We start from the raw sequence: 26,416 nt of genomic DNA, 5'->3' as shown, positions 1-26,416 counted from the left end.
AAAATGGAAGCTATTCTGTTGCACTTGGCTGGGGCACACCTTTTAGGGGCACTTATCTGACAGTGATAGCAATTATGAAGGTCACAGCTCTTTGTCAGGGGTGGCAGAGGTAGGTTACCTTTTTACACAATTAACTGAGTATGTAATCTGCCACTTCTAGCATTGTGAGCATACTAAATACATTTAACCTACATCATTCACCAAATATGTATATACTTATTCACTGGAAGCAATCTGTTCGTCTGTCTTGGCTGTCAAAGGCCCATTGTGTTAGCTTTCATGAGAGCAATTTCTTCCTTGGGAACGAAAACAGGTTATTATTACTGTTAAACAATGCTACAACGTGTTGTTTAACATATTTAATTTTTGCTTAGTTATCTTGTTCACCATTGTACAAGTCTAATATTATTTAAACATGCTGCTTTTCATTGCATTTTTTACTTTTAAAATATTGTCACAAAATTCTTTTCACTGTGCCTGTTTTGTGATAATTCTTAGGAGAGTTCTACATTCTTGGAGGAGTTATGACAAAAAAAAATATCTTGGGAGAGTAATCAGAAATATCAGTTTAGTGTGTGCCTTGTCTTTGGTTCTTCATATAAACTATCTTCCACAAATTGCATAATTAGTTAAAATGAAAGATTTAGACAGAACATATAACATAATTGATTGTGAAAAACATTTACAATAGTTTTTAGTATTAAAAATTGCCAGTAGATCTATTCATCTACTTCTTTAGGGAATTCACTTTTTTCAGAATAATCTATGGCGGCACACCATATTTAAAGTATTAAGTCTTATATGGTTGGTCTTACTTGTTGCGTTAATAAAACAATAGTTGTTCAGCTGTCTAATTCAGTTCTTATCTGAGGGAGCCACTGTTGTTGGAGAGAGAGGGGGAGAGAGAAAAGTTAAGGGATAGTAATATTTAAGATGACCCAATTATCAAGGAGTATACGCCAGATCTTTGTTTTGTTTTGATTATCTGCCTGTCAACCATGGCACTGTGAAGGAAACTTGGTAGTTTGATTGTCAGTAGCAAAGGAATATGAAAGGCACTCAAGCACAACTGAGCAGCATTAATTTTTAAACGTGCAAGTATTCACAGGTCATTTTGTCTCCAGTGATGATTATTTATTTATTTACATTTTAAAGAGACAGCTGTGGTTGCCAGTGTAGTACCCATCCATAAATTAAAAATCATACGATCAACATAGGGAAAGACAATATAGACCCTTCACTGAGCTTTAGCCCCCTCCCTAAAAAAAGGTGGTCAGGAAAGCTCAAAGATTTCTACAGGTATTCTCAGCAGCTGTCTAAAAGCTTGGAAGGCACTGGGGTGGGTGTGCGGTGGCACGGCATTGATTATACAATGATGCTGTAATTGCACACCCACCCCGGGACTTTCTGCCAAAGCTACGGAGAAAAAAATTCAGGGACTTAGCCTGACTTTTTTCTCTGGAGCGAGGTTAGGATGCGCAAGACAACGTCAAGACAGCCCCAAAGCCTTGCTCTGGAGTTGCAGCGGAGGTGTGGCTGGGCAGTGCCTGGTGGAAGGTGACCTGCAATTGGTCGCCTTCCACCAGGAAGAGTGCAGGTGTGGCTCCGGTCCCCAGATGGCCACCCAGAAACCCTGCGTTCGCTCCTTGGCTTCGGGATTACCCAACACCACCCCGGGAGAGGAAAACCATGGGGTTTTCAAGGGATATGGCACCAACCCGGCTCCGTGAAGACACCCCTTCAGAAAGTAGAGGACATGTACAAATTCAGTAATAAATATAATTATTCCTTTGATGCTTATACCCCACTAGAGACAATGATGAACAGAGTCTGCAAGTTATTGTATTTTCAGTACATGGTGTTTCACAAAGTTATGTAAGCAAAACAGATATCCCTGAAGAAACCCAGTGGAGAGGGCAAAGGCAGAGGAGATGCCCTCAAAGGAAATTTTGAATGGGATTTGACAGGCAGGAAGAGAACCTGTCAAACAAAGTCCTAAGGATGCCACATTAAGGAGACGTTGGTCAGATTTAGCAAAGGGAGCAGAGGTGGTCAAACTTAGCGGGGACAAGGTAAAGACCTTAGGATTTGGTAGTGAGAGATCATTGATTAAATGTAGTACTGGTCAAGTAGTAGTACTTCTGGCACATGGTTGCTTTTCCATGGTGGGATTTCAAGCATCTAAACCTGCCCTGGGAATGTCTTCAGTATTGCATTTAGCAGGTAGCTAGTTGAGAAACTAGCTACTTTACTGCTTTCTTGCTCAGTAGGTTCTCCACTAGTGTATGGATCATAATGCTGATGTTGCAGTGGTAAAGAATACTACTTCCCAGCAGACCTTCAATATGGCTACACTAGAGCATACACCTGTATATGGATTACAGCACCTCATTATGATAACAACATAGATAGAGAGAATACATAGAAGAGCAACAAATATTAAGGGAGGATTAAAAAATGGCTCTGTTCATGGATAGCTAAGGAAGCTTAACATATACAGCTTGCAGAAAAGGAGATAACGTGGGGACTATGCGATAAGAAACTGCAAATATTTGAGAGGCACTAATATAGGGAAAAGTGGGATGACTTACAGTGAGTGAGGCAACATAACAAGATTGGTGTTTTAAAGTTTGCAACAGCGAAAGTGTAGTCTAATATAATTGCGTTTACCGCATGAATTAAACATGAAGTGGCAGTATTGATTCCAGTCAAAGTTTCATTAACTCCTTATACCTCTTTCAACATTTCTAAGATGTAGGAAGTCCCAAGAAAACCCTGCTCTTTTCTTTTGCTGAGAAGTGCATCCTACTTACATCACACCCCTATGCATTTTTATTTGGAAATAAATCCCATTGAGTTTGCATTCTTTATATATTTCATTTGTTGAGAATTGTTGAAGATATTGAAAAGAAGTATTGGTTGTGGAAGACTCAATGACCTGGTCAATAAAACACAATTCCCATTTAGAGCTTTCTATTTGAGAGGAGGTTATCTTCTCATTAGATCTGTTTGCTCTTTGAACTTAGTTACTATTAATTAAACTGGTACATGCGCTTTCCATTTGACCACGTGCAAGGAGGTAATAGCTGCTTCCAGAAAAGGCTTTTGTTGTGTGATTACACTTGCCTCATTCATGGAATTTTACAGAGGACCCAGATGACATAATTTTCAATTTGTAGCCCTCTCTCTTTGGTCTTTTTTTCTTACCAGAAAATTGTTTGAAGGAAGAAAAGACAGAATAACTGCACAATGCCTTTTGATTGTTAGCACTAGGCACCCTGCATTGGGAAGCATGCAGTGGCACCAAACTGGAGAAATAACTCTAAAATTAAATGTGATGCCCTAGAGCAGCGATGAGATTTCCTATGTGGCCTGTGGAGGCTTGGTCTCCCCCAGTGGGCCCCACCCTCTGGAAGCTACTGGGGGCTTGGGGAAGAGGCAGGGAGAGGGATACCAAATTCCCATGTTTGCCACTCCCACTTCCAAATGTGCACCGCCCCCGTCCAACTGTGCTTTGCTAGCTTTCCCATGCTAGGGAAAGTCTGGGCAGAGTGAAGCGAAGCAGGCTTAGATGGAGGAGTGACATGGGGCTTTGCTTGCCCCATGTCCTCCCCAATGGGGCATGGCGTAGGAAGGCAAAGCCATTGGTGGCTTTGCTGTGCATGAGACTTCCCTGGCCAGGTAAAGTCCCTGTGTAGCAAAGCTGGGCATGAAGGGTACTGCTTCTCTCTGCCCAGGATGTCCCCGGCTAGGAAAAGCACAGGCGGAGCAAATTCAACCTGGCTCAGTCCCCTTCATTCCTCCAACAGAGTGAAGCCACTCCCAGCAGGTATGGCTTCACTGTACTCAGGCCTTCCTTGACATGGTAAAAGTTGTGTGTGGTGAAGCTGGACTTTTGGTTGAAGCTCCAGGAGCTCCAGCCAGTGATTTGGCCTGGGACCAAATGATGTGAAGGGGCATGCACCCCCGTTTGATATCAGGGCGCATGACCACAACATGAAATTAAGGGATGTTGATAACTTCCTGATTCAAGAGCCAGGGTGGTTCTGATGAAAGTCCCAGTTTGCTCAGGGCCAGATCATAACTGGGCTAGCAGGTTGTGGTGAGTCCCCTATTCTGCTCCCAAATGTCTCACATGTGAGATTTGTGCATGTGAGTGCATAAGTGCTTGCTCATACATATACAAGTCTTAAGGAAAATTTAGAACTGTACAGTGGGATGTAATCTTCATACATATGTATGAGTGCACTGATACCACAAACCCATGCATTTTCTTTGTGTACATGTCATTGTTTAGAGTCATATCTCATGATATTTGGAAGGAAATACATAGACTAAGAATTTGATAGCACTAATGCAGAAAAAATATTGAAATAGGGGGTGATCATTTGCTGTTAATTACTAATTTGACTATTTCATTTATTGCATAAATAAAATATGCAATAAATATAAATAAAACTAGCCCCTCCTCTGTTCACTTAGCTTTAAATCAGTGTTAGTTACCTCAAAAAAATCTCTGTGTGTGGGTGGTGGTGAAATCAAATGGGACTCAAAACTTGGATGAGAAAAATGTCATTGTTACTTAATCCATCTGAGTATGTATTTCTGAAGTCAGCAACAATGGTTCCAGATGGGGAAATGAGATTTTGTAAACATTTCATCATTTAATCTCTGCTCTTCAGAAGAATATTACTGTGAATAGCACCATATCAAAGAAGGACTCAGTATTTCCAGCTAACCGGTGGTTTGATAGCTGCAACTTCTAACAAAAATAGTAAAACTTTTGGATTAGATTGAAAGTCACTCTGGCAAAAGTCTGAGGACCCCTTCATTTGCTCTGTATTTTGCCAGTGTTAAAAGCTCATAAACTCCCACGCATTTAACACCCCTTTCCTGGGCAACGTGCTTGAGCAGGTAGTTGCAGGACAACTCCGGGCACTCTTGAGGGAAACAGATTATCTAGATTAATTTCAATCGGGCTTCAGTCCTGGTTTTGGAATGGAAACTTCCTGGGTTGCCCTGCAGGATGACCTTTGCCAGAAGAGAGTGTAACTTAAAATACCATCAACCATGGTACAATTCTGAATAGGTTGTCTGGGCTGGGAGTTGGAGGCACTGCGATGCAGTGGTTTTGATCCTACTTGGATGACTGATTCCAGAAGGTGGTACTGGGGGATTATTGCTCTTTGCCTTGGGAACTATGCATTATACATGCAGCTGCCTTTGAAAATAGTTCAGAAACTTCAGCTGGGCCAGATCTACACTACTGCTTTAAAGCGCTTTATAACAGTTTTATAGCGCTTTAAAGCAGTTAAAGTGCTTTATAACTGTTATAAAGCGCTTTAAAGCAGTAGTGTAGATCCGGCCCAGGTCCAAAACAGGGCAGCGAGATTATTAAAGGGGACTGCCCAACATGATCATATCATGCCAGTACTTCTCCAGCTGTACTAGCTGCCAGGCCATTTCCGGAACTGATTCAAAGTGCTAGTATTAACATTCAAAGCCCTAAATGATTGGGGTCCGGATATCTGAAGGATCATCTCCTCCCATAAGTACCTGCCCAGGCCCTAAAATCATTATCAGCGGCCCTTCTCTGTGAGCCCCTGCCAAAGGAAGTGAGGCAGGTGGCTATCAGGAAGAGGGCCTTTTCTGCTGTAGAACCTGGTTATGAACTGAGCTTCCTCAAGAGGCTCACCTGGTGCCTACATTGTGCTATTTCTGATACCAGATAAAGGATTTTCTATTTTCCTAGGCATTTTAACATTTTAGCATCTTAATCTTTTAGCTCTGTTGCTTTAAATCTGCTATTGTATTTTAAATTTCTGCATTGCAGCTAGGTTTTATACTGGTTGTTCTCTCAAGCTGTAGTTATAAGGTTTTGAATTTTATACTGTATTTTGTGGTTTTCATTTATGTGAACAGCCCTGAGAGTTTCAGCTATTGGATGGAGTAGAAATGTAATAGCTAAATAAATAAATACTGCCCTCCTCTTTAGAGACTAAAGTAGGCAAACCTTTTCAGCATATGGAAAAGTGCTCGGTGTTGGGAGAATCATCATCAAGAAAATACAGTGTAGTAGTAATAATTTGTTTCAACCCATTGACATAATTATTCAGACTTACTTAAGTTTACCTTTAATTTATGATACGCTTAGTCAAACCTAGCACAAATGCTATTTGCATCCTTCAGAAGAAAACGCCTCCTGGTTGCTCTCTGCTCAGATAGCTCCATCAACTTTTTAGAGGGACCTGATTAAAAGCATTTGAGTACCTCAGTGAAAACTCTGAGGAGCTTAGCACTACAAAGTGGCATGTCCCCCTGCCCCCCAATCAATCAGTTTCAGCTTTCATTATTTATATGTTGCAATCAAGTGTGTAGTGATAGCTTCTTGCCGATTAAAATTAATTCTTTTTCCATTTTTGTGTGTGTAGGAATGTTGTCTCTGTAATTTGAGAGGTGGAGCACTCAAGCAAACTACAGACAAAAAGTAAGTGGCTCATCCAGTAAAGTTAAGCACACTCACCTTCAGCTTTATTACTTTATTGACAGCATAGAGCCTCTAATGGGGGGGTATTGCCAATGGTTTATCTCACCCTTCCCCAACCTGGTACCATCCAGATGTTCTGGATTACAACTCCCAGCATTCCTGACAATTGGCCATGCTTTCAGGGGCTAATGGGAATTACAGTCTAAACATCTGGAGGGTACCAAGTTGGGGAAGGCTGGTTTATCTTCTCCAGTGCGCTATATGTGGCTGGAACTGTGTGTTCCAATGGATGGTTATGAGAAACAGGATAACCATGGAGCAAGTTGTCCACTATTCATTTTCAGTACCTAGAAATGTGACATTTGGGACACCATGATAACGAAGGATATTTGCAGATTATCTTGCTAATGAACATTATTTATACAGAGCCTGTAGATAACTGGAGGTGTTTTAAAACCAAATATTATAACTGGCTTTCACAATAACTCATGGCTGTCCCAAAACTGGGCCTGAACCTAGATTGAAATGGGTTGAGATAATTGGTGGTATCCTATCAGAATGTCAGCAATTGCTCAGCTATTACCCTCTCAAACACCTTGCTCAGGCAATTAGCGACTGGGTGGTAATTGGTATAAACCCCCAGATTCAGGGAGGGCTTTTTCAGGAGTGGAAGCACTACATAAGAAGATGAGAACATAAGAAGTGCCATGGTGGATCAGACCGAGGGTCCACCAAGTCCAGCATTCTGTTCACACAGTGTCCAGCCACTACCACCTCCACCACTCAGATTCACAACTCCCTAGATCCAGACAATTCCACCCAGCTACCTTGAATAAGCCAGGGTGAGCAAAGATTGAGAGAGCAGGTCATAGACCGGATAGCTATAAACATCTTGTCTAAATCCCCGGGCCTTAAAAACTGAAACTGATCCCGTTCAGGTGAGCCAGATAGTGCATTGGACACCTCACCAGATATTGTACTATAAGTAGCATTCAAGCTGGCTTGAAGCCAAGCAATTTTATCCTCAAAGTTCCTTGAAAAATTGTGATAGGCCTCCAAGGACTCACAAAATAGGATTTCCTGGGGAAGATGACAACAAGCCTGAGCCACCTGGAAAAGCTCTGATGGACAGCTTAGGGATGCAATGGAGTCAGCAAAGTAGGCCTCATTGCTGCATAGTAGGCATATTTATGTGCTCTCACATGTGACCAACAGGTCTTACATCACTTACGCTCTAGCTGTCTCAGCCTGTTTCATCGTCTGGAGCTCACCAGAGAAGCCAGGAGCACCTCAGGCTACCAGTGTCAACACTCTGTCATGTCTCACCATTCCGTAGTGCTATTAGAACCTTGATATAATCGCTGGCTCTGGTTCCTGGAAATTCCCTCAATGCATTTAGGAAATCATTGAATTCCATAAGATGCCTAGGACAGACCATCTTAATGCGACCCTGACTCCAGCATATACACACATCACCCTCCGGTACTCCTTGCTCTCACCCAAGGAAACCTCTACAAATAGCTCAGATAAAAACATTCACTACACAGGGGGATGTGGCACTCGGTGATGCTGGCACAGTGACAGCCCCTTGGAAGCAGGGGACAAGATGTATTCAATTCCAAGCTACCCTCAGTGCTTGCATCAATGATAAGGAATGTATGGCCCTCCAGATGTTGTTGGCCTGCAACTCCCATCAGCCCTAGTCAATGGTGAGTGATGATGGGAGTTTTAGTCCAACAACATCTATGTGTTCCCCAAATACGGTTTATAGAGTTATCTTTAGATTTTTCTAGGAATGGCTCTGTGGCAGTTTTGCATGTCCACTCCAAGAGACAGCAACTTTTTTTTCTTTTTCGTTTGTCCTATCCATGGAGAAGCATCACATTGTAATTCCACATAACAATGCCATTGTAATTCCATAGTGTGATTCTTTCTATGGATTCATGTCCCATTTCTTTTGGGGGATCAACATATAGAGGGAAAAGTGATGGTTGCACACACACACAGAGCCACCTTAAGTCAAACAGTTTCTCATATTAGCACCATACTATTGACACCTCTGGAAAGTGCTGTGTTTGCCACCTTTTTTCAAAAGCTGATGCTGTTGTGTTTGCAAAAGAATGGGCCCTTTTTTCTTCTTGATTCTCACCCTATTTAGTTATGTTATGGTCAATTCAGTTTGTATGATTCTGATTAGTCTGTTGTCAGAGAGAGCTGGATTTTACTGGCTTTTAGAAATGCCTGTGGAAACTTCAGTTGGTGTTCCATTACTACCTTCTTGTGCAGACAACCAAATTTAGCATTGGATTTCAAATCACAATTAGCAGGCCTACACAAAGACAGCTCCAAAATGTAATTTACTTTACGGTATTCCTTTATCTCTGCAAAAATGAACTAACATATGGGCCTCTCTTCTTCAACTGAAAGGTACCAGTAGCTTCCAATTAAGTTGCTAAGTTAGGTTTCTGCTACTTTGTGAATACATTTTATGAGCTAATGTGGAAGTTTTGTTTTATCATGCTCTCATGCTTAAATATTCCACACTCAGCTTTTCCTGATGACAGTATAAAAGAAGTAAATGAAAGCTCATTTGTCATTGTTTGCATGGGCAAGCCTCATAGTGTTATCTCACATTCAAGTTATTTTTGTTAGGTCTGGAATGCTCTGATTATGGTGCTTAATATGGTATCACTAAAGTTTTGTTAGAAGTATACTATTAACAAAATAATACATCTGAATCAATTTAGAATGAATCTGGATATTGAGTTGGTTGAGTTTATTACTTTTACCTTTTGTAACATACTCCTAGAATATTTTGGTAGTTGACACCATCCTAGTGTCAACTAGACCAAACAGACCAATATTCTGTTTCTAATAATAAAGTCAAATACAGGATATTGAAGAGTCTCAAAGGATAGAATTGAAGCAGTTGCACATTTGATCAGTTGCAGGAAAAAGAAATTGTTGTAGTACCACTCATTCAGGGCTGCTGTTGTGGTATCATACAGGCTTTCCCCCCATGAAAATTGTATTGCCATTTTTAAAATTTGTCTGCAGTTGCTATATGCTTGTGTCCCAGCATGAAGGGTCTACATTCAATAGGAAGTGTAAACTTGTATGCCCTGCCACAGTGCCACATGAAGGACATTATGCACCAAATGAAGGACATTATGAATCCTTTTTGTGAGTACACCTCATGCTTTAGGTTCCTGATTCCATCAGGTCCCAGTCAAATTAGATTCTTTTGATTACCAAAATGAAACAAAGCCACTTATGCAAAAGGAAGACAGTTTATTGATAAAAAATGGTGCAAACTAAACACGCAAAGAAAGCTCACACCTCCTCTCAGCCAGTGAAGTGTCAAGGCTGAATGTCTATCTGAGTCCCCAAGACAGATGAAAGCTGTTCCTAGAGCCACAAAACTACTTCATGCTGGTAGTACACACATTGCCCCTTGGAGCAAGACTGAAGTGCAAAGCCTGCGGATTGGATCTTATAAGCTTCTCTGCTAGATGCCTCCTTGCAGCTGGTGAGCTGACAGGCAACACCTCTCTCCCTTGCCAGGGGTTTACAAGTCAACACACACAACACATTCAGGAGGAGTGGGGCTTCTTTTTCCCAAAGGTGCTTGAAGCATCGCAGGGTGGGAAATGAATCACTCCTTCCCTGAGACCAAGGCCTCAACATTGCAGCTCTTAAAAGGAGGATTTTGTCAGCTGTTCTGTGAGAATCAAGGCACAACACTCTTACCTTTTTCATTTCATGAGTTAATTGGGCAAAGGTTTAGTAATGTACAATTGTCAACATATGGAGCTGCACTTTCTCAGAACCAATTAAGACATGTGAAAGTCCTGCTTAATCAACTATATCTTTGCCGGGCAGGCGAAACAACTACTACTACTACTACTACTACTACTACTACTACTACTACTACTTCTTCTTCTTCTTCTTCTTCTTCTTCTTCTTCTTCTTCTTCTTCTTCTTCTTCTTCTTATTCTTCTTCTTCTTCTTATTCTTATTCTTATTATTATTATTATTATTATTATTATATTTTTACCCTGCTCCTCTTCCAAAAAAGGCTCTTGTAGCAGCTTACAATTAGCAAAGAAGATATTCCTTGTCCTCAGGCTTACAATCTAAAAAAGACATGACACACAAGGAAAAGGAGTTTGGGAAGGAAGAGGGAAAGTGAGAGAGAGAAAAAGAGAGAGAGAGAGAGAAATGAAGTAGATCAGCAGCAGGGCTGATTGGATTGTACTGCTTCCAAAGGAGGGGAGATGAACTGGAGCAGGCCCTGATGTTTCCTCTGCCTGCTCCTGTCCCCCTTGCTCTTCCTTCTTCTCCACAGGGTCAAGATATCAGTTAGCCTATATAAGTCTGTAGGTGACTATCCTCCATCACATAGAAATTCTGTGAAGTCCACCTTTTTTGCTCACCAACAAACTCACAACTTCATTCAACGTATACATATCTGCTGCAAAAATGTGCTGGGGCGATGGCATGGCTGGGGTCCTTCATGCATGTCAAAAGTTTTCTACATGGGGTGAGGAAGAATGAAAGCCTGAGGCTTCTTCCAGTGCCTGGAGAGTGTAAACTGGCCTGATAGAATTTTTTAATGGACCCCACAATTGTTGTTTTTAAATGGATACTGTTGTTTTTATACTGTTTTTATGTGTGTGTGTTGTTGTTGTTTTTTAAATTGTATACTTTTAATGTTTACTATTTTTTAAATGTTGTAAACCGCCCAGAGAGCTTCGGCTGTGGGGCGGTATATAAATGTAATTAAATAAATAAATAAATAAAATAGAAAGCTTTTTGATGCAGAATTATGGTACTTAGTCCACAACTGTTGGGCAGTGTTCTGTAGATGGACATATGGTGATTAGATGTTATTTTAATGATTTATCAATTGAATATTTTTATGATTTGATTATTTTTGCATTTTAAAGCATGTTGTAATTGACTTTATGGGCCTGTTCAGAATACACCTTTAAACCCTGCTGGTTAAGGCTTTTGGTTAAGCAGCAGGGTTTAAGGTATCTTGTGCAGTGTGTTTTGCTAAACCCTGCTCGCTCAGTAACCACAGTCAGACCGTCTGCAGCAGGGTTAGTGGCTCTAACCATGGCTTAAAGTGTTATGTGTGACAGCATAGCTTGTGGTTAGTGCTAACTCCAGAGAACCACAATTTCACTAACCACAGAGCCTGAAGTGTAATCTGAACGAGCCCTATGAATGTTTTTACCTTGAAAAGCAGGGTACAAATCTATTAAATAAATAAATGTGTCAAGATTCATTGAATGAGGATGTACGCAAGTATTTTTCTGACCCCTCTTTTAATTTTCAAATTTAGTATTGTTATACTGATTAATTGTAATACAGCTGCCAACAATCCTGAATTAGTTACAAATTTTTATTACAATCTTTCTGAAGTTAGTTTTTTAGTTAAATGTTAATGAAGTATCAAACATCTCTTAATGGAGTGCTGACGGAAGTAAACAGACTTGAAATATAGATGAAGAAAATGCTAAATAGAATGCAACACTTTCCTTTGATTTCTCTGGCTGAGAGATCACGAAGGGCATGTTTGAAAGCAAATTTTTAACTTTTACAGATCTAAAACTATTAAGCAGATGAGTTATTTTTATATATCATAAAGTTTGAGAAATACTGGGGAGAAATGACTACATTAATCTCTTGCTTTTAATATTTTAACACTTGCATTTCTTTCTGTGTTTGCTACTCTTATTTACAGGTGGGCTCATGTCATGTGTGCAATTGCTATTCCTGAAGTCAGATTTGGTAATGTCACAGAGAGGACACCAATAGACACAAGCAGGATACCTTTGCAGAGATTAAAACTGGTGAGCAGTTATGGTCCATTCCAATATATAATTTATGGATGTGAAAATTTGAAATGTGTAATAAACCTCATAAATTATGTTTATGTTGCAGAAGATTGCCCAATTACTTCTGCTTTTAAATGCTAGTTAATGTTTTTTTGTGGGAACTAATATTTTGCACTATCAGTCCCAAAATAATGATATTTTATTGGGGATTTCTAACTCTCAAATATCTGTACTAGTGTCATAATTGCATTTAATTACATAAGAGGTAGAGGAACAAGAATAGTTGTTGTACCTATCATAGTTTTCCAAAAAACGAACTTTAACTTTGGTCTAGCTACAGCAGAGACTCAAAACATCTTCCATTGGCTGATAGGATTATGACATCACAATCTAGCATCCCCAGCCACAGCTGATCAGTCTGTTCTTTTCTGTCTTTTTGGTAGCACTGCCACTAGCTGTCAGGCCCAAAATCCAGTCAAGTTCTTAAGGTGAACAAGTTGAAGTTTTATACCTGAGAAGAAGATGGGGGCTCTGTTTCTCCAGCTACTTTTACTGAGCTGATCTTTCACTGTCTCTCCCCCAGTTTTCCTAATCAATCTCCTGTCATTTTTGGAAGGTCAGAAAGGTTTTGCCAGGCCTTTTGCGAATGAAAACATTGCAGCCCTCATTTGGATGGGACATGGGGAGACACTAAGGAACTGTTCCTTTTCCTACTCCCATCTCTAGGGACCCTGGGAGGAGGGAGAGTGATGGAGAACAGAAGGTACAAAGCAGCATTAAGAAAGAGGGATTGAAAGGAGTTACTGAAAAGAGAAACCAAGATGGTGTATAATTTGATTTCTTGATTGACTCTAATGTTGCAGGGGGAATTCTGCGGAGAGGAGCAAAAAAGATGGGAATCAGAGCATGATGACTATATACTAGCAGGAGTCAGGCAGGTGAAGATCTCATAGACCAGCCTTCCCCGACCATGTGGCCTTCAGATGTTTTGGACTACAACTCCCAGAATTCCTGATCATTAGCCATGCTGGCTTGGGCTGATAGGAATTGAAGTCCAAAACGTTTGGAGGGCACCATGTTGGGGAAGGCTGTCATAGACCATTTCAGCTGGACTCTTCCCATTCCCCACACTAGGCCACCTAGCACCAACTGCCCTATGGGAAAGATTCCAAGAGTTTGAATAGGCATGTGAAAAAGACATCAGGAGCCTAGTCCTGTCAACCTGGGTTGTCCCTCCCTGTCACAGTGCAGTCTACCACCAGAAGGATCTTGATGACGTTTTTTATTGTTGACATTGTTTCTTGCATTTTTTTAAGAAGTATTTTGATGGAAAGATTTGTATGGTAAATGGGTAGTGATGATGGTGAATGGATTGAAGCTCCTTTCACTTGCTAGCTCAATCTGAGTGAACATGGGGGGTGGAAATCCTTTCTTAGAGCATTCTGGTTGAAGTCCAAACGGAGGTGCCAGAGAGGCTTGGGTGAATTTCAGGAATTACTCTCACCTGCAAAGAAGATGCCATTTGCCCCAGCATCCCTGCTACTTAATCCTAAGTGTGTGGGGACAGACTGCAGTTATTGGTAGTGAAGCCAAGGCACCTTGCAGATCAATCAGCTGTAGCTGGGGAGCTAAATGGTGATGTCATAATCCTGTCAGACAATAGACAGTGTTTCAGTCTCTGCTGTTGCTAGGCAAACTTTAAAGTATATTTTATTGAAAACTATAATAGCTAGAGCGATGATTCTTTTTTTCTATAACTATTGACTGAGTAACAGTTGACAACGCAAGTGGATTCTGAAAGGCAGGAAAGAACTCTGTTCTCTAGATTTCTTTATAAACTGTGTCCAGCCAATAAATTTTTTACCCCTGAGTAAAGCTGCTTCTTAAGACATTTTCTGAACCTAAATGGACCATTGCGTACTAGAATTTATATAGCCTCTATATGCTTGTTCTCATTTCATGTATCAATTTATCTTTGAGATATGAGTCCTCCATCGCTTAAAACATGGAAATTGCTGACAATTGCTCAAATCATGAGCACAGATGTTTATTATACACATGAAGTGTCTGCTTGGACCATGTACAACAAAAATAATATTTTGGGTTTTTTAAATATCTAATGTTTTCAAATCCCTTAGGGGATGAAAAGGATATAAACAGCTTTTTTATTTATTCAAGCAATACACAGTTCATATGTTTCGGACTCTCACATTGCCAGCATCCATCTTCATAAAATCCCATATGTTTTGAATGAAGCTTTGATATGCACATAGAAAAAAAATGAAAAACAAGTTTAAAGTAATGGTCTAATACAACTAAACAGTATTATAATTATTAAGTTCAATGTTGGGGGCCCTTCCAAAGAGCTCTTAAAAACCCCCCACAACCAACCTACTGGAACAAAGAATGGCTATGCAAAACCGAATTGTGAATTATTCCTTTTTCATGTAGCTGTGAAGTGTCAGCTAACATTTCTCTTTAATGCACTTATTACCAAGAAGTAGCAAGACATTTAGAAAGTGTGTTTGCCTGTTAAGAAATTATACAGTGAGGTCATAAAGCATGCGTAAAATGATGTGTGTATTTGTTTGGCTCATCTCCCTCTCTAGATATAGATAAGAAATAGATTATTATTGTTAAAATAGTGATAAATTGCAACATCCCACAAAATATATTTGATATCCTCCTCTTTTCAAAGCAAATCCATGGCATTGATATAATTTTGCAACTAGGTAATGGGTTTCATAGAATCATAGAATAGCAGAGTTGGAAGGGGCCTTCAAGGCCATCGAGTCCAACCCCCTGCTCAATGCAGGAATCCACCCTAAAGCATCCCCGACAGATGGTTGTCCAGCTGCCTCTTGAAGGCCTCTAGTGTGGGAGAGCCCACAACTTCACCAGGCAACTGATTCCATTGTCGTACTGCTCTAACAGGAAGTTTTTTCCTGATGTCCAACTGGAATCTGGCTTCCTTTAACTTGAGCCCATTATTCCGTGTCCTGCACTCTGGGAGGACACTCTGGTTTATTTACTAACTTTACCTGGATAAAGTTACTTAAGGTTTTTACGTACCATTTGATTATATATCATATTTCTGTTTTCCATCAGCCTTGTATGGATGACTAAGGGTAGACATTGGGGGCTAGGGCCATCTATCGACATCCCCCTCTGAAATCCTACAGTTTATGGGGTGCACATGCTCTTCTACCCTCAGTCAGTCTACTCTTTGGAAGGAGTGCAGGCTAATACATTGAGGTAGAGGAAGGAAAGGGGCAGAAGAAAGGACCTGTTTTCTTCACCTCCCTTTGCTACACTTCCATGTCTTGCAGTGCTCTATTTGTATTCTTTTTATTTCTCATGCAAATTTTATCTGTTCTGCAGCTTGATGGCATGCATCAACATTTTGTTATAATTTCATCTGCAATTCGCAATTTGAACAGACAGGTTGTGGGCAGTGTTCTACACCTTCCTGGTGCCCTACAGATGTTTTCAACTACAACACCCAGCATACCTGACTATTGGCCATGCTGAATGGGGCTGATGGGAGTTGTAGCTGAAAACATCTGGAGGATGCCAGGTTGGGGAAAGATGTATCTACACTAGACAATAAATGATACAAACTCCAGGCAATTAAAAAAAGCCCCTCCCCAGTCTTGGGAGAGTTTAGACACCACTGTCATGCTGGTTTAGCACAACTGTTGTGTGATAGACTGAACTGCTGTCTGTCAAAAGCATATAATTACACCCAATACAGAATGTTGAAGAGTGCAATGATGGCTGATATGGACATATATGTCCAGAGACCTGTAGCTAAAGTAATACTTTGAAAGATTCCTCTGAGTCTGATTGTGCTCTCATTATGTCTTCCTTCCTTCCTTCCTTCCTTCCTTCCTTCCTTCCTTCCTTCCTTCCTTCCCCTTGGTTTTCAGTGGAATAAATGATACTGGGATTTGTACTTCTGTCTGTGCCCTGACAGACAGTGCCTTTGCTTTTTCCTCCATATAGCTTTCTATTATTTTTACATTTCAAATCTATTTTTTTTCAAACAGTTGCAGATAATGAGTTGCCCTTAGGCTTTTGATCACCTCAAATTTGTATTTGAGAAGTGAATCCAATATAAGCCTGAGTATATTCTGAATGAGAAGCATTTTATTGAAAATGGAATTACACAGCAATGATGACTGAACTAAAAGCCTTTCAGTTTCTGGTTAAGGCTAAAGTAGTATATGTAGAAACTTATATGCTTAAAAGTTTGCACCTGAAGGCAAGCTTGAAAGCCAAAGATTATAGTCTTGATCCTTGAAAAGGGTGAATCAATTCTTAAAACAGAAATTTCACTGAAATGTGCCAGTATAGAGAATAGAATTATTGATAAATGGGTTAGCTATAAAGGTGTAAGCATTTTAGTCTTTTTAATATTAAAATCTAAAACTAGAACTAAACAATTTTTACCTTTTATTTTGATCTAATTTTACAATAAAATTATTTTGTATAAAATTTAGAATGGTTATAGAGCGCCTTTTTTCTAGCAGTGAAAAAAATATTTGACAGTGATGCATTCTAGTGTTGTCATGCAATTCTTGAAATGTAAGCAAGTATTGATTAACTTTCAGCATTTCAAAAAATATTGCTGCAGGCGGTAAAATCAAGGAAAGTCATTATACTGAACATTAACTTACGCATTAACTAGCTGACTTCCATACATTTTCTGTTTTAGGGGAGAACAGTCAGGCGTGTACAACCATATTTCTACCATGTTTTAAAAATGATTAAAATAGTTTGATGAAGAGTAAATGCTTCTTCTTTTTTTCAATTAGAGTCTTGCTAAAGTATAGATGATGCAATAGCTGACTAACCCACCACAATTTATTATGTCAGTTAAAAATGTATGGATGCATTATAATCATGCACAAAATATAATTTACCATACAGCTTTTTGCTGCTATCCATATAGGATTTTAATAAGCAGTTATCTAAAAAATGTACATTACAAGCATTATCTACTTAATGTCAGAATTATCTGTTTCTGTAAATTGATCCTATTGCAAACTGACAATTTTGTATATAATACTGAAAGAGGTATAAAATAGTTTTTTTAATTGCTATAACTATGAATACTTTTGAAACCTGAATCTGTGAAAGTGGATACATAGCAATAATATTAAGAATCATTCCTTCTTGAATAGAGAATGCCATAGTCACAAGGAATTTTGTAAAAGAAAAAATCCATTAGAAGTATTCTAGACTTCAAATGATCTAAAAATTATTAAATGTATGAACTGCTATGCCTGTTCTAATTTTTTTTTACTAGTTTGTTTTTTCAGTGTGCCTATGTGTGGAGCCATATGTATGACTGTCTATGCATGTGTCTAAAATGAATTACTAAACAACGTTTTTAAGAAGCCTACAATAGAATAAGCGTGCAATCCTATGTACATTTAGACAGAAACAAGTCCTACAACTCCCAGCACGCCTCAGTCACCATGGCTGGCTGGGGCATGCTGGGAGTTGCAGGACTTGTTTCTGTCTAAACATGCATAAGAGTGTACCCTAAAGGATTTTCTCTCTCTGCTGTGTACTTCATTTTATATTATTAATTTCTAATAAGCTGGTCACCCCAAGTTAAAGCCCAGCTTTGATGATGATGATGATGATGATGATGATGATTTACAATATTTATATACCGCTCCCTATTCAAAATTTCAGAGCTCTTGTACAAGATAAAATTAAATAAAAACAGAATAAAACACCTTAAAATAGGTTTTTAAAAGCAAAATGAAAGGTGAACTGTGGCTGGTCATTAAGGAAAGGCTTTCTTGAACAATGATGTTTTCAGGAGGCACCAAAAGGAATGCAAAGTTGGCACCTGCTTGATCTCCAGAGGCAGGGAATTCCATAGGAGGGGGGCTACCACACTGAAGGCTCTTCTCCTGGTGGACTCCAAATCAGAGGATGGGTCTATGTGGAACCACCAGGGGCATGCCCTCAGATGACCTCAGTGACCGGGCAGGTTGGTAGGGGAAAAGGCGCTCTCTCAGTTATCCTGGACCCAAGTTGTTTAGGGATTTGTACACAAGTACAAGAACCTTAAACCTGGCCTGGTAGCGAATTGGCAGCCAGTGCAGTTCCCTCAGCAGAGGAGTTACATGCTGGAAAGGGGCAGCTCCAGACAACAGCCGAGCTGCAGCATTCTGCACTAGCTCTAGCTTCCAGAGCAGCTTTAGGGGTAGCCCCACATAGTGCGCATTGCAATAGTCCAATCTTGAGGTTACCAGTGCCTGTACCACCATGGCCAAGCTATCCCTGTCCAGGAGAGGCCGTAGTTGGTGAACCAGCCAAAGCTGGTAAAAGGCACTCCGAGCCGCCGTGGCCACTTGAGCCTCCAGCGACAGAGATGGATCTAAGAGTACCCCCAAACTACGAAGCTGATCTTTCAGTGGGAGTGCAACCCCATCCAGAACAGGCATTGAGCCTATCTCCTGGACTTAACTGCCATGGATGCTTTGGCTGCTACTAAAGCCATTGAAAATCTGTAAAGATCATTTGTAGAAATCAATAGTCACATCAGCCCAAGAATTCATAATCTAAATGACTAATGTAACCTGTTCATTAACAAATAATTAATTTATCAGAAAGAAACAATTATTAAGGAGACTTACAGTGCAATCCTATATAGGTTTAGTCAAAATTAAGTTCCATTAAGTTCAATGGTTCCTGTGCCAGGGAAATATGGTGCTGCAACCCTAAAGCTGCAATTATATGTACCTTAAACCTGGGCATAAGCTCATTGAAAATGGTGTGACTTACTTCCACATAAACATGCATAGGACTGGGAATACTATCGGAATACAAAGGACGATTTGTTTGTTCTGGTTTTGAAAAACAAATAAAAAAAAAGTGAAGAGATGATGGCTGCTTCTTAGCTATTGTTATGATAATCAGTAATTATGGTAGCTGGTGTTAAGTATGTAACTTATTCTGTAAACTTGTCCAGTAATAATGAAACATTATCATGTTTTTTGATGCAGCAAGCGTAGGTTAAATGCTTAAATCCTGTTTCAATCCATCTGGATCAGGATAGCCAAGTGCTCTTCCCATTACAGGCTTGCCAATATTGCCCCTACTTGCGACAGATACCGATAATATTGCTGAGTGATATCCAGAGTGAATTAGTTTACTAACAGATTGGTTCCACACCTTTGTTACTGGAAAACTGTGACTAACATATTATCAGATAGCAGAGGAAACTGTTGCTGACGGCACATTTTTAAAAATACAGTATTATGCTATTTTGAAGTTTCCTTCCATCATAAATATGTACTAAAGAAATACCCAAAACAGGTGTGTTTACACATGCCTATCTCTCCTCAAGGAACTGCATTTAAAAAACACCGTTCGTAAAATTAGTCAGAAATGTGATAGTCCTTGTAACCAAAAAAAAAAAAAAAGTATTTTATTAAAAAACGAAAAGAAACACCCCTAGAGAGCAGTTTTAAAATGATTAGCCAGCAACAACAAGAATGTAAATGAGAAATATTTTTGTATAAGTTCCCACTTTGCAAAAGAAACAACAACTAGAGTTACTGGATGTGTGGTGCAGTCCAATTAATTCATCTCACTGATAGAACAGCTTCCGTCAGTGGAATGGGAAGGAGCCGTTTCCTTCTTCCTGTTCCTGCATGCCCTCAAAATCTGCTTCAGGCAGTTGGGGGCCCCTCTGGAGCAGATCTTGGGAGGGCAAGGAGGGGAGGAGCAAATGGTATTCTCTGTTTCTAGAGCCTCTGAATTATCAGAAAATAATTGGGGTGGGGTGGGGAGGGGAAACACTGTGCAAGTCCTAAAGCAGGCAATTTACATTATTGGAAATGTATACAATTCTAGGAAACAAAAGAGAAAGGCCTGAGTAAGCGTTTATAAGACCAGGCTGCGTATGTAGAATAGAGATGAACAGGCACAAGGACAGGGTATAATGACATAAGGGAAGGCAGGGTGTGGAAGAGTGCAGAACAAGATAGAATATATGTCATTTGTTAAACTCAGCATAGATATAAGGGTGGGTGAAACTTTCATTCAATTCATATTTTGATGCAAATATGCCTAATTTGCACTCACCGAACTAATACTCAAAGCAGAGTGCAGTTGCACTCCCAAATCTGCAATTTCTGAAACATGGAGCTCAAATTACAGAAATGCGTGCACAAAATGTCCATATTAGGGAACAGTGCATAGAACTGGAAAATGTGTATTTTAACCTATGGTGGAAAATGCTTGCATTTTAAGCAAAGCCCATGAAAAAAGCATCCATTTAGAAAATTGCTTTCAAAAATACACATTTTCTTGTGTGGGTTTTGTTCTAAATTGTTTGCAGGTCAGTGGGAAAATGGGGTCAAATGAAAAACTGACTGAAAATAAACCTGATAGATTTTCTCATCCTTATATAGATATGACAGGACAATTCTTAGACATTTGAGAGATTAACTAACTTCTGTACCAAATTCGTTCTGTTTGCATTGCTTTTTTGCATTGTTTTAACAAATGAAACTATTGACGATAACTTCAAATAACATTTATTGTGGGTGTAAATTTAAGGAATGTCAGCAGTGCCCCCTCCCTTTTGGTGTGACAAAGTTTAACTAGGGTCCTTTCTACACCTAAGGATTATCCCAGGAAAATGGAGAGATCACCCCTGCCTGCTCCCGGGATCCCCTGTGTGTCATTTTGCATGTACAGGGATGATCCTGGGATGATCCATGGAAAAAAGGCAGGTGTAGAAATGGCCTAGGTCTCTCCCTATTCATTTCTTCCTTGCCACTGCATTCCTAAGAACTTTAATTTAAGTTGTTTTCTTTGTTACTTTATATATATATATATCTCAGACATAAACTTCCTGAAAGCAGTTCTTAGCTCACCAAGGTTTTTTTGCATAGACTGTATTCACTAGGCCAATTTTTCATGGAAGACCAGGTTACAGGTGCCTGTGTTTAGATTTACATGCATGCATCTGAGTAAACTGCTTTGGGATCACTCCAGGAAATGCTTTTGCACATATGCACTTCACTAGGTTTCATCCCAGTCATGAAGTAGATTTATATACCTCCTGTCATGTTAGTTACACTATATTTACAAAAGGATAAAAAACTATCCTTTTGCTCTTCAACTCTAGCCTAAAAAGCAAGTTCAAATTTCAGTGCAGAAACTGAACAGTGATTATTCCCTTCCCTATTTGAGATTTTGTTTAACAACAATAAATAACCGAAAAAGTGGAGTTCTAGGCTTACTATAATTTTTAATGAGGTAATGAGCTTCCTGACTACAGCAGACGTTGCTTTGTCTGACTTTTGCAATGATGAATTGACTATGTCAAAATATGCAGCATAGTACAGGGAAATATTTTTCCTGTGAAAGTTTCTCATTCTTTATTTATGAGGGCCATGGTAGTGTCATAACTTATAATACAAGTGTCATTTTGTGTGATTTATTTTAATGAATGCCACTTCTTGACATGTTTAGAGATTCTTGACCCATATTTAATGCTCAAAACTCTAAGTGTTCTGAAATGTAATAAATCAGCCCGTGATATCTTTATAAAAATCAACATACCACATATCTTTGTGAGTTGTCTTACTCTTAGAAAATTGCACTCATATCGCAGATTTCCATCAGACAGATATTGTCTCAGTTGATTTTATGTATCTTTCTTTGCTCAAAAATACATGTTTAAATGGTAACAAAATCCCACATTTCGATACAGAGGCACTTGGGCTCCATTCCAGGAAGTAAATCTCCAATCTTATAGACACTTTCTCAGAGTAAGCCACATTAAACGCAGTGGACTGACTTCTGTGTAGACGTGCAAAGGATTGCACTGTAAGCCCCATTGAACTCAAAGGAACTTGCGTCTGAGTAAACATTCTAAGTAGTCAGAAAATCTGTACACTGTTTTAACTTTTGGTTTTGGTGGCACACATGGCCCACTACATAATAATGACTCTTAAGAATCTAATGTAATTATAACATTTATTTTCAAATAGCTTAAAGGTAAAGAATAGTTTGCACTCCAAACCTAAATACATTTGTTCGAATCTGTATGAAATTTGAAGCATATGATGAATGATTGGGAAGACTGAAATATGGGAGTAACCAGCATAGAACTAGAATATTTATTTATAATCCGCTATTATCCTATTAGGATGAAAAGAATCACAGATGGACAATTATATTTTAAAATATAATTATGTTGCATGTTTTCATCAACAGATTCTCATAGTTTTCCTTCTTGTTCACACCCGTCCAATCCATCCTTTTGCACTGATAACAACTTCTGCACTTAACTGAAATATACAAGAGGTCTGTCTTTTGAAACGCTACTATGCAGCTCTCCCATCACTAATGGCTTGTCATCATCAGTCTTAGGAATGCAATAGAATACTTTGAGTAAAAACACTATGGTAGAAAGTGCAACAGTTGTAGCAATTTCTGGTATTACAAAACCTACCTTTTAAAAGGATCTGTCTCTGGAATACTCCACACATCACATGTTTAGCTGTATAGCTAAGACATTTTACATAGAAAAGTAAAGTGTGGGTCCAATGAACACATTTGCAAACGTGCTACATACAGGGATGCTCATCAAGAGGCTGTGATTGGCTGCAGCTCCCTGTTGAGTATGGACTCAACAAGTCTGAGTGGATTGGCCTCTGGAGGGAAAATTGAAACCTACACTTTCTGTTGGAAAACTACAAAAACATCTCTCTTGAATTTGTGGAATATGTAGCAACACAGTGGCTGTCCCCATAGTTTGTGAATCTTAAGTATTAACTGCATGTAAATATTACTGAATGGATTTTTGTATGCTCAAAATGCATTAGTATATTACATACAACAGAGTGTATTCATACAATAGGGAAGAACTTTTTCCCACAGCAGGAATTATTGCATGAAGTGGCTTCTGTTGTGCAGGAAATTGTATCTATTAGGCAATTATGGTAGTCTCTTCTGAAATGCATAGACTTCTGTAGAGCATTTACAGTATGTATTTATTAGAATTTTCTTGTATCATTATGGAACGAGATTGTCCTTGGGGTAGAAACAGTGAGTCCAGAGGAGAAGACCAGCAAGAGTTTTTAATTGGTTTCAGGTGGGTGCTAATGAACTAAGCCTGAAGCACAAGACAGGTGAGCAGGCTTAAGATGTACTAGAAGGGAGCAGCACTTCCCTTGGGAAGATGCTTGAATGAAATTGCATCTCCAGGCATCCAACTAGGTAAAGGTCAGATCAGCACTATTAAAGCAAGCAGCTGTGCCAGATCTACCCTTGCTGGAGAATCTGTGTGGGCAAAATCCTGATTAGGGATGGTGCCTGAGTGAGAAGGCACTCAAGAGTCTGTCTGGAAAAGTTTGTGAACTCATTGTACCCTGGGTGGATGGAATCTGCCGAAAGCCTGTTAAATAGGAATCATGCTGCGTATTAAAATTGTTTGGATAGGAGAGAAACCTGTAATTTCTTTAGCTGTTAAAATAGCAAAAGTCAGCTTCTACGAAGAGCTGATAAAGATGGAACATTAGAAAACATTTCTGGAGAAACACAGATCAGGTTCTATGGATAATTTATTTTCACAAAAGTTAATTAATTATTGTTTTGAAAGTCACAATATCCTTCTCTAAATGATTAAATAATTTGGTGATACAGGTATTTTCCATTTAGCAGTTATATCAGGAAGGTATTTGAACAATTCTGATTGTTATGATAGCCAGAGTTCATGACAGATTTTAACGTTGAGTTGGCCATAGGTTTTTAAATCCTTTTGTTTGCTGATAGGTTTAGGTGATAAAAGACTCAGGAATAAATTGTTATAGAAAAGAGATGCTCAAAGCAAAAATAATAATTGATCTTGATTTTGAAACTGCTATTCCTATGATTAAGTTGCTACATCTGTAGTTAAACACATTAAAGAGGAAGTGTCTTGACTTCAAAGATTGCGTAAAATACAAAATTGTTGCCTTCAAGTTGTTCAACTTTTGGTTACCCAGTATTAATACTAAGAGAGGTCCTGAGGAAATATTGTTGTTCCAGACAGTCCTCAAAGATTCTGATTGTAAGCTGCTTTAATATGAAGTTGGAAGATCAAAGTCAGCCTACTTAATAGATCTATCAAAACCTACTTCAGTGCCTTGGGGAAACCTTTGGCCTTGTGAGTAATTGTAGATATTACAATAGCCTAAGTTGCTATCTGTGGCTGTAAAATACTAATATTTCTCTTTCACAGCAAAACATACACTGCATTTGAATTAGAAGGAAAAATACTTTTGGATGAAATTTGTAAACTAGTATACTGAATTATAACATTATAGCTGTAGTTTATAGATGGCCACACAAAACGGCTTTATAGCTTTGCTAATGTAGTGGAAAATGTAGTACAAAGGACTGAGCCAGCTTTCCTATCTTATGACCAGATCTTACGTGCTGACATACTGGCTTACACACGTTCAGGCAGCAGAATCTCATTGCTGATGCTGCAGCGCAGTTTGTGCACTATCTGTGCAGTAGTGGATCCTGGGAAGGGTGGGATCACAGCGCAGAGGATTCTGGGCACTGGATGTCATAACATAATCATTTTTAATATATCAAGTTCATGTTTGAAAGTAGTAACATTTAGGGGAAAGAAGTTGTTGAAAGGAAGGTAAGTCTATCCTTCGTATTGTATTGTATTTAGTGATATTCCCCGCCTCGATCCAGAGGAGAGGCTGGTAATAAATTTATTATTATTATTAGCCAAGGACTTGTGGCTTTCCTCCTTTTAAAACACCAAGTGGGAAAATATGATTTATACTCGTGTGTGCCCTTCATTCCCATTTTATGAATCTGTACCTGAGTGGAAAATGGGTTATGAGAAACTGCCACCAGCCAGAACAAAATGTAGAACCAGCTAGAATCCTAAACTGAAGATAAATGATCTAAACAAACACATATAGTTCATATCTGTGGAGCCTGGAAATATTGCAAACTGTAGCCTGTATGATCATTCCAGGCATTGACAATCTGCAGAAGTGCATATTTATTCTGTCTATCATGGGAAGAAGTAAACATAGCTAATCAAATTGACACAGTCGTGAAACATCTCTTGGAGCAGTCTAGTCAATCACAGGTCTTGGCATTAAAAAAAAATGGCATTGATAGCTGCAGTAGTAGAAAAGGTGGACTTTTTTTAATCGTCACTTCCAGTTTTAGAAGTCTCTCCCCCCCCCCTTGCTTTTTATCCAGTTCATTAAAATGATTCTAGAATGCACCTTCTGGGGTCGCTGAAAGATTTGTAAGTAGTAAGCCACCTCCAGTGCAGGCATTTGCCTGATTACTTCCAGCTCAGCTCATTATTCAGTTGTCATTCCCAGCACCAGATTACTCAAAGCTTTAGCTCCAAATACCTCCAGGGCAGAAGAACCTGTAGGGAATAGTCTTAAAGCTGGCAACTCTGTCAAACATTTGCAGCAGACCACACAGCCAACAAAGCTGAAGTCACTGTTGTTGCTTTAAAGAATGAGGACTGAAAGCTATACTGAATCAAAAAACAAAATACCAGCCGACAGAACATAATTGAACACAATCCCCAATACTGAATATTTTGATTTTTCTTAAAGCATTTTAAACTATTTAATATAAATTAGTGATAAATATAAATGTATATAATTGTTCCTTTATATGAGCCATCTTATACTGGGTTCACATACTATAGAGAAGCACTGAAACACTTTGTGGCACAAACAGACTTCTCGTTACTGTCCTCTCCCTTGCAGCTCCCTGCACTCCTTCCAAATCTGCTCTGGAGGATCCCCCAGCCCTCCAGAGTAGATGTGGGGACAGCTGCACGGCAGAGGGGGAAACAATTCCAGTAAGGGTTGGGCACAACAATGTGTAAGTATTTCCCATGCTTCTGGGGTAATATAGAGGGAGAAGTCATTATTATTATTATTATTATTTATTTATATAGCACCATCAGTGTACATGGTGCTGTACAGAGTAAAACAGTAGATAGCAAGACCCTGCCGCATAGGCTTACAATCTAATAAAATCATAGTAAAACAATAAG

General features: G+C 39.2%; 1 protein-coding gene across 3 annotated transcripts in view; it reads left to right on the top strand.

Annotated features, from left to right (window-relative positions):
- The window catches only part of KDM4C (lysine demethylase 4C), a 226,921-nt gene that overhangs the window by 155,074 nt on the left and 45,431 nt on the right, over positions 1–26,416 (top strand). For all 3 annotated transcript variants that reach the window (XM_063129271.1, XM_063129270.1, XM_063129269.1), the window contains 2 exons: positions 6,432–6,487; positions 12,240–12,348. In XM_063129271.1, the coding sequence (XP_062985341.1) occupies positions 6,432–6,487; positions 12,240–12,348 (165 nt within the window). The remainder of the gene's footprint in view (positions 1–6,431; positions 6,488–12,239; positions 12,349–26,416) is intronic.

This window comes from Elgaria multicarinata, chromosome 6 (genome assembly GCF_023053635.1).
Source record: "Elgaria multicarinata webbii isolate HBS135686 ecotype San Diego chromosome 6, rElgMul1.1.pri, whole genome shotgun sequence".
Classification (NCBI taxonomy): Eukaryota; Metazoa; Chordata; class Lepidosauria; order Squamata; family Anguidae; genus Elgaria; species Elgaria multicarinata.
Note: the sequence above shows the minus strand (reverse complement) of the source record. Positions and strands in the feature narration are given on the sequence as shown.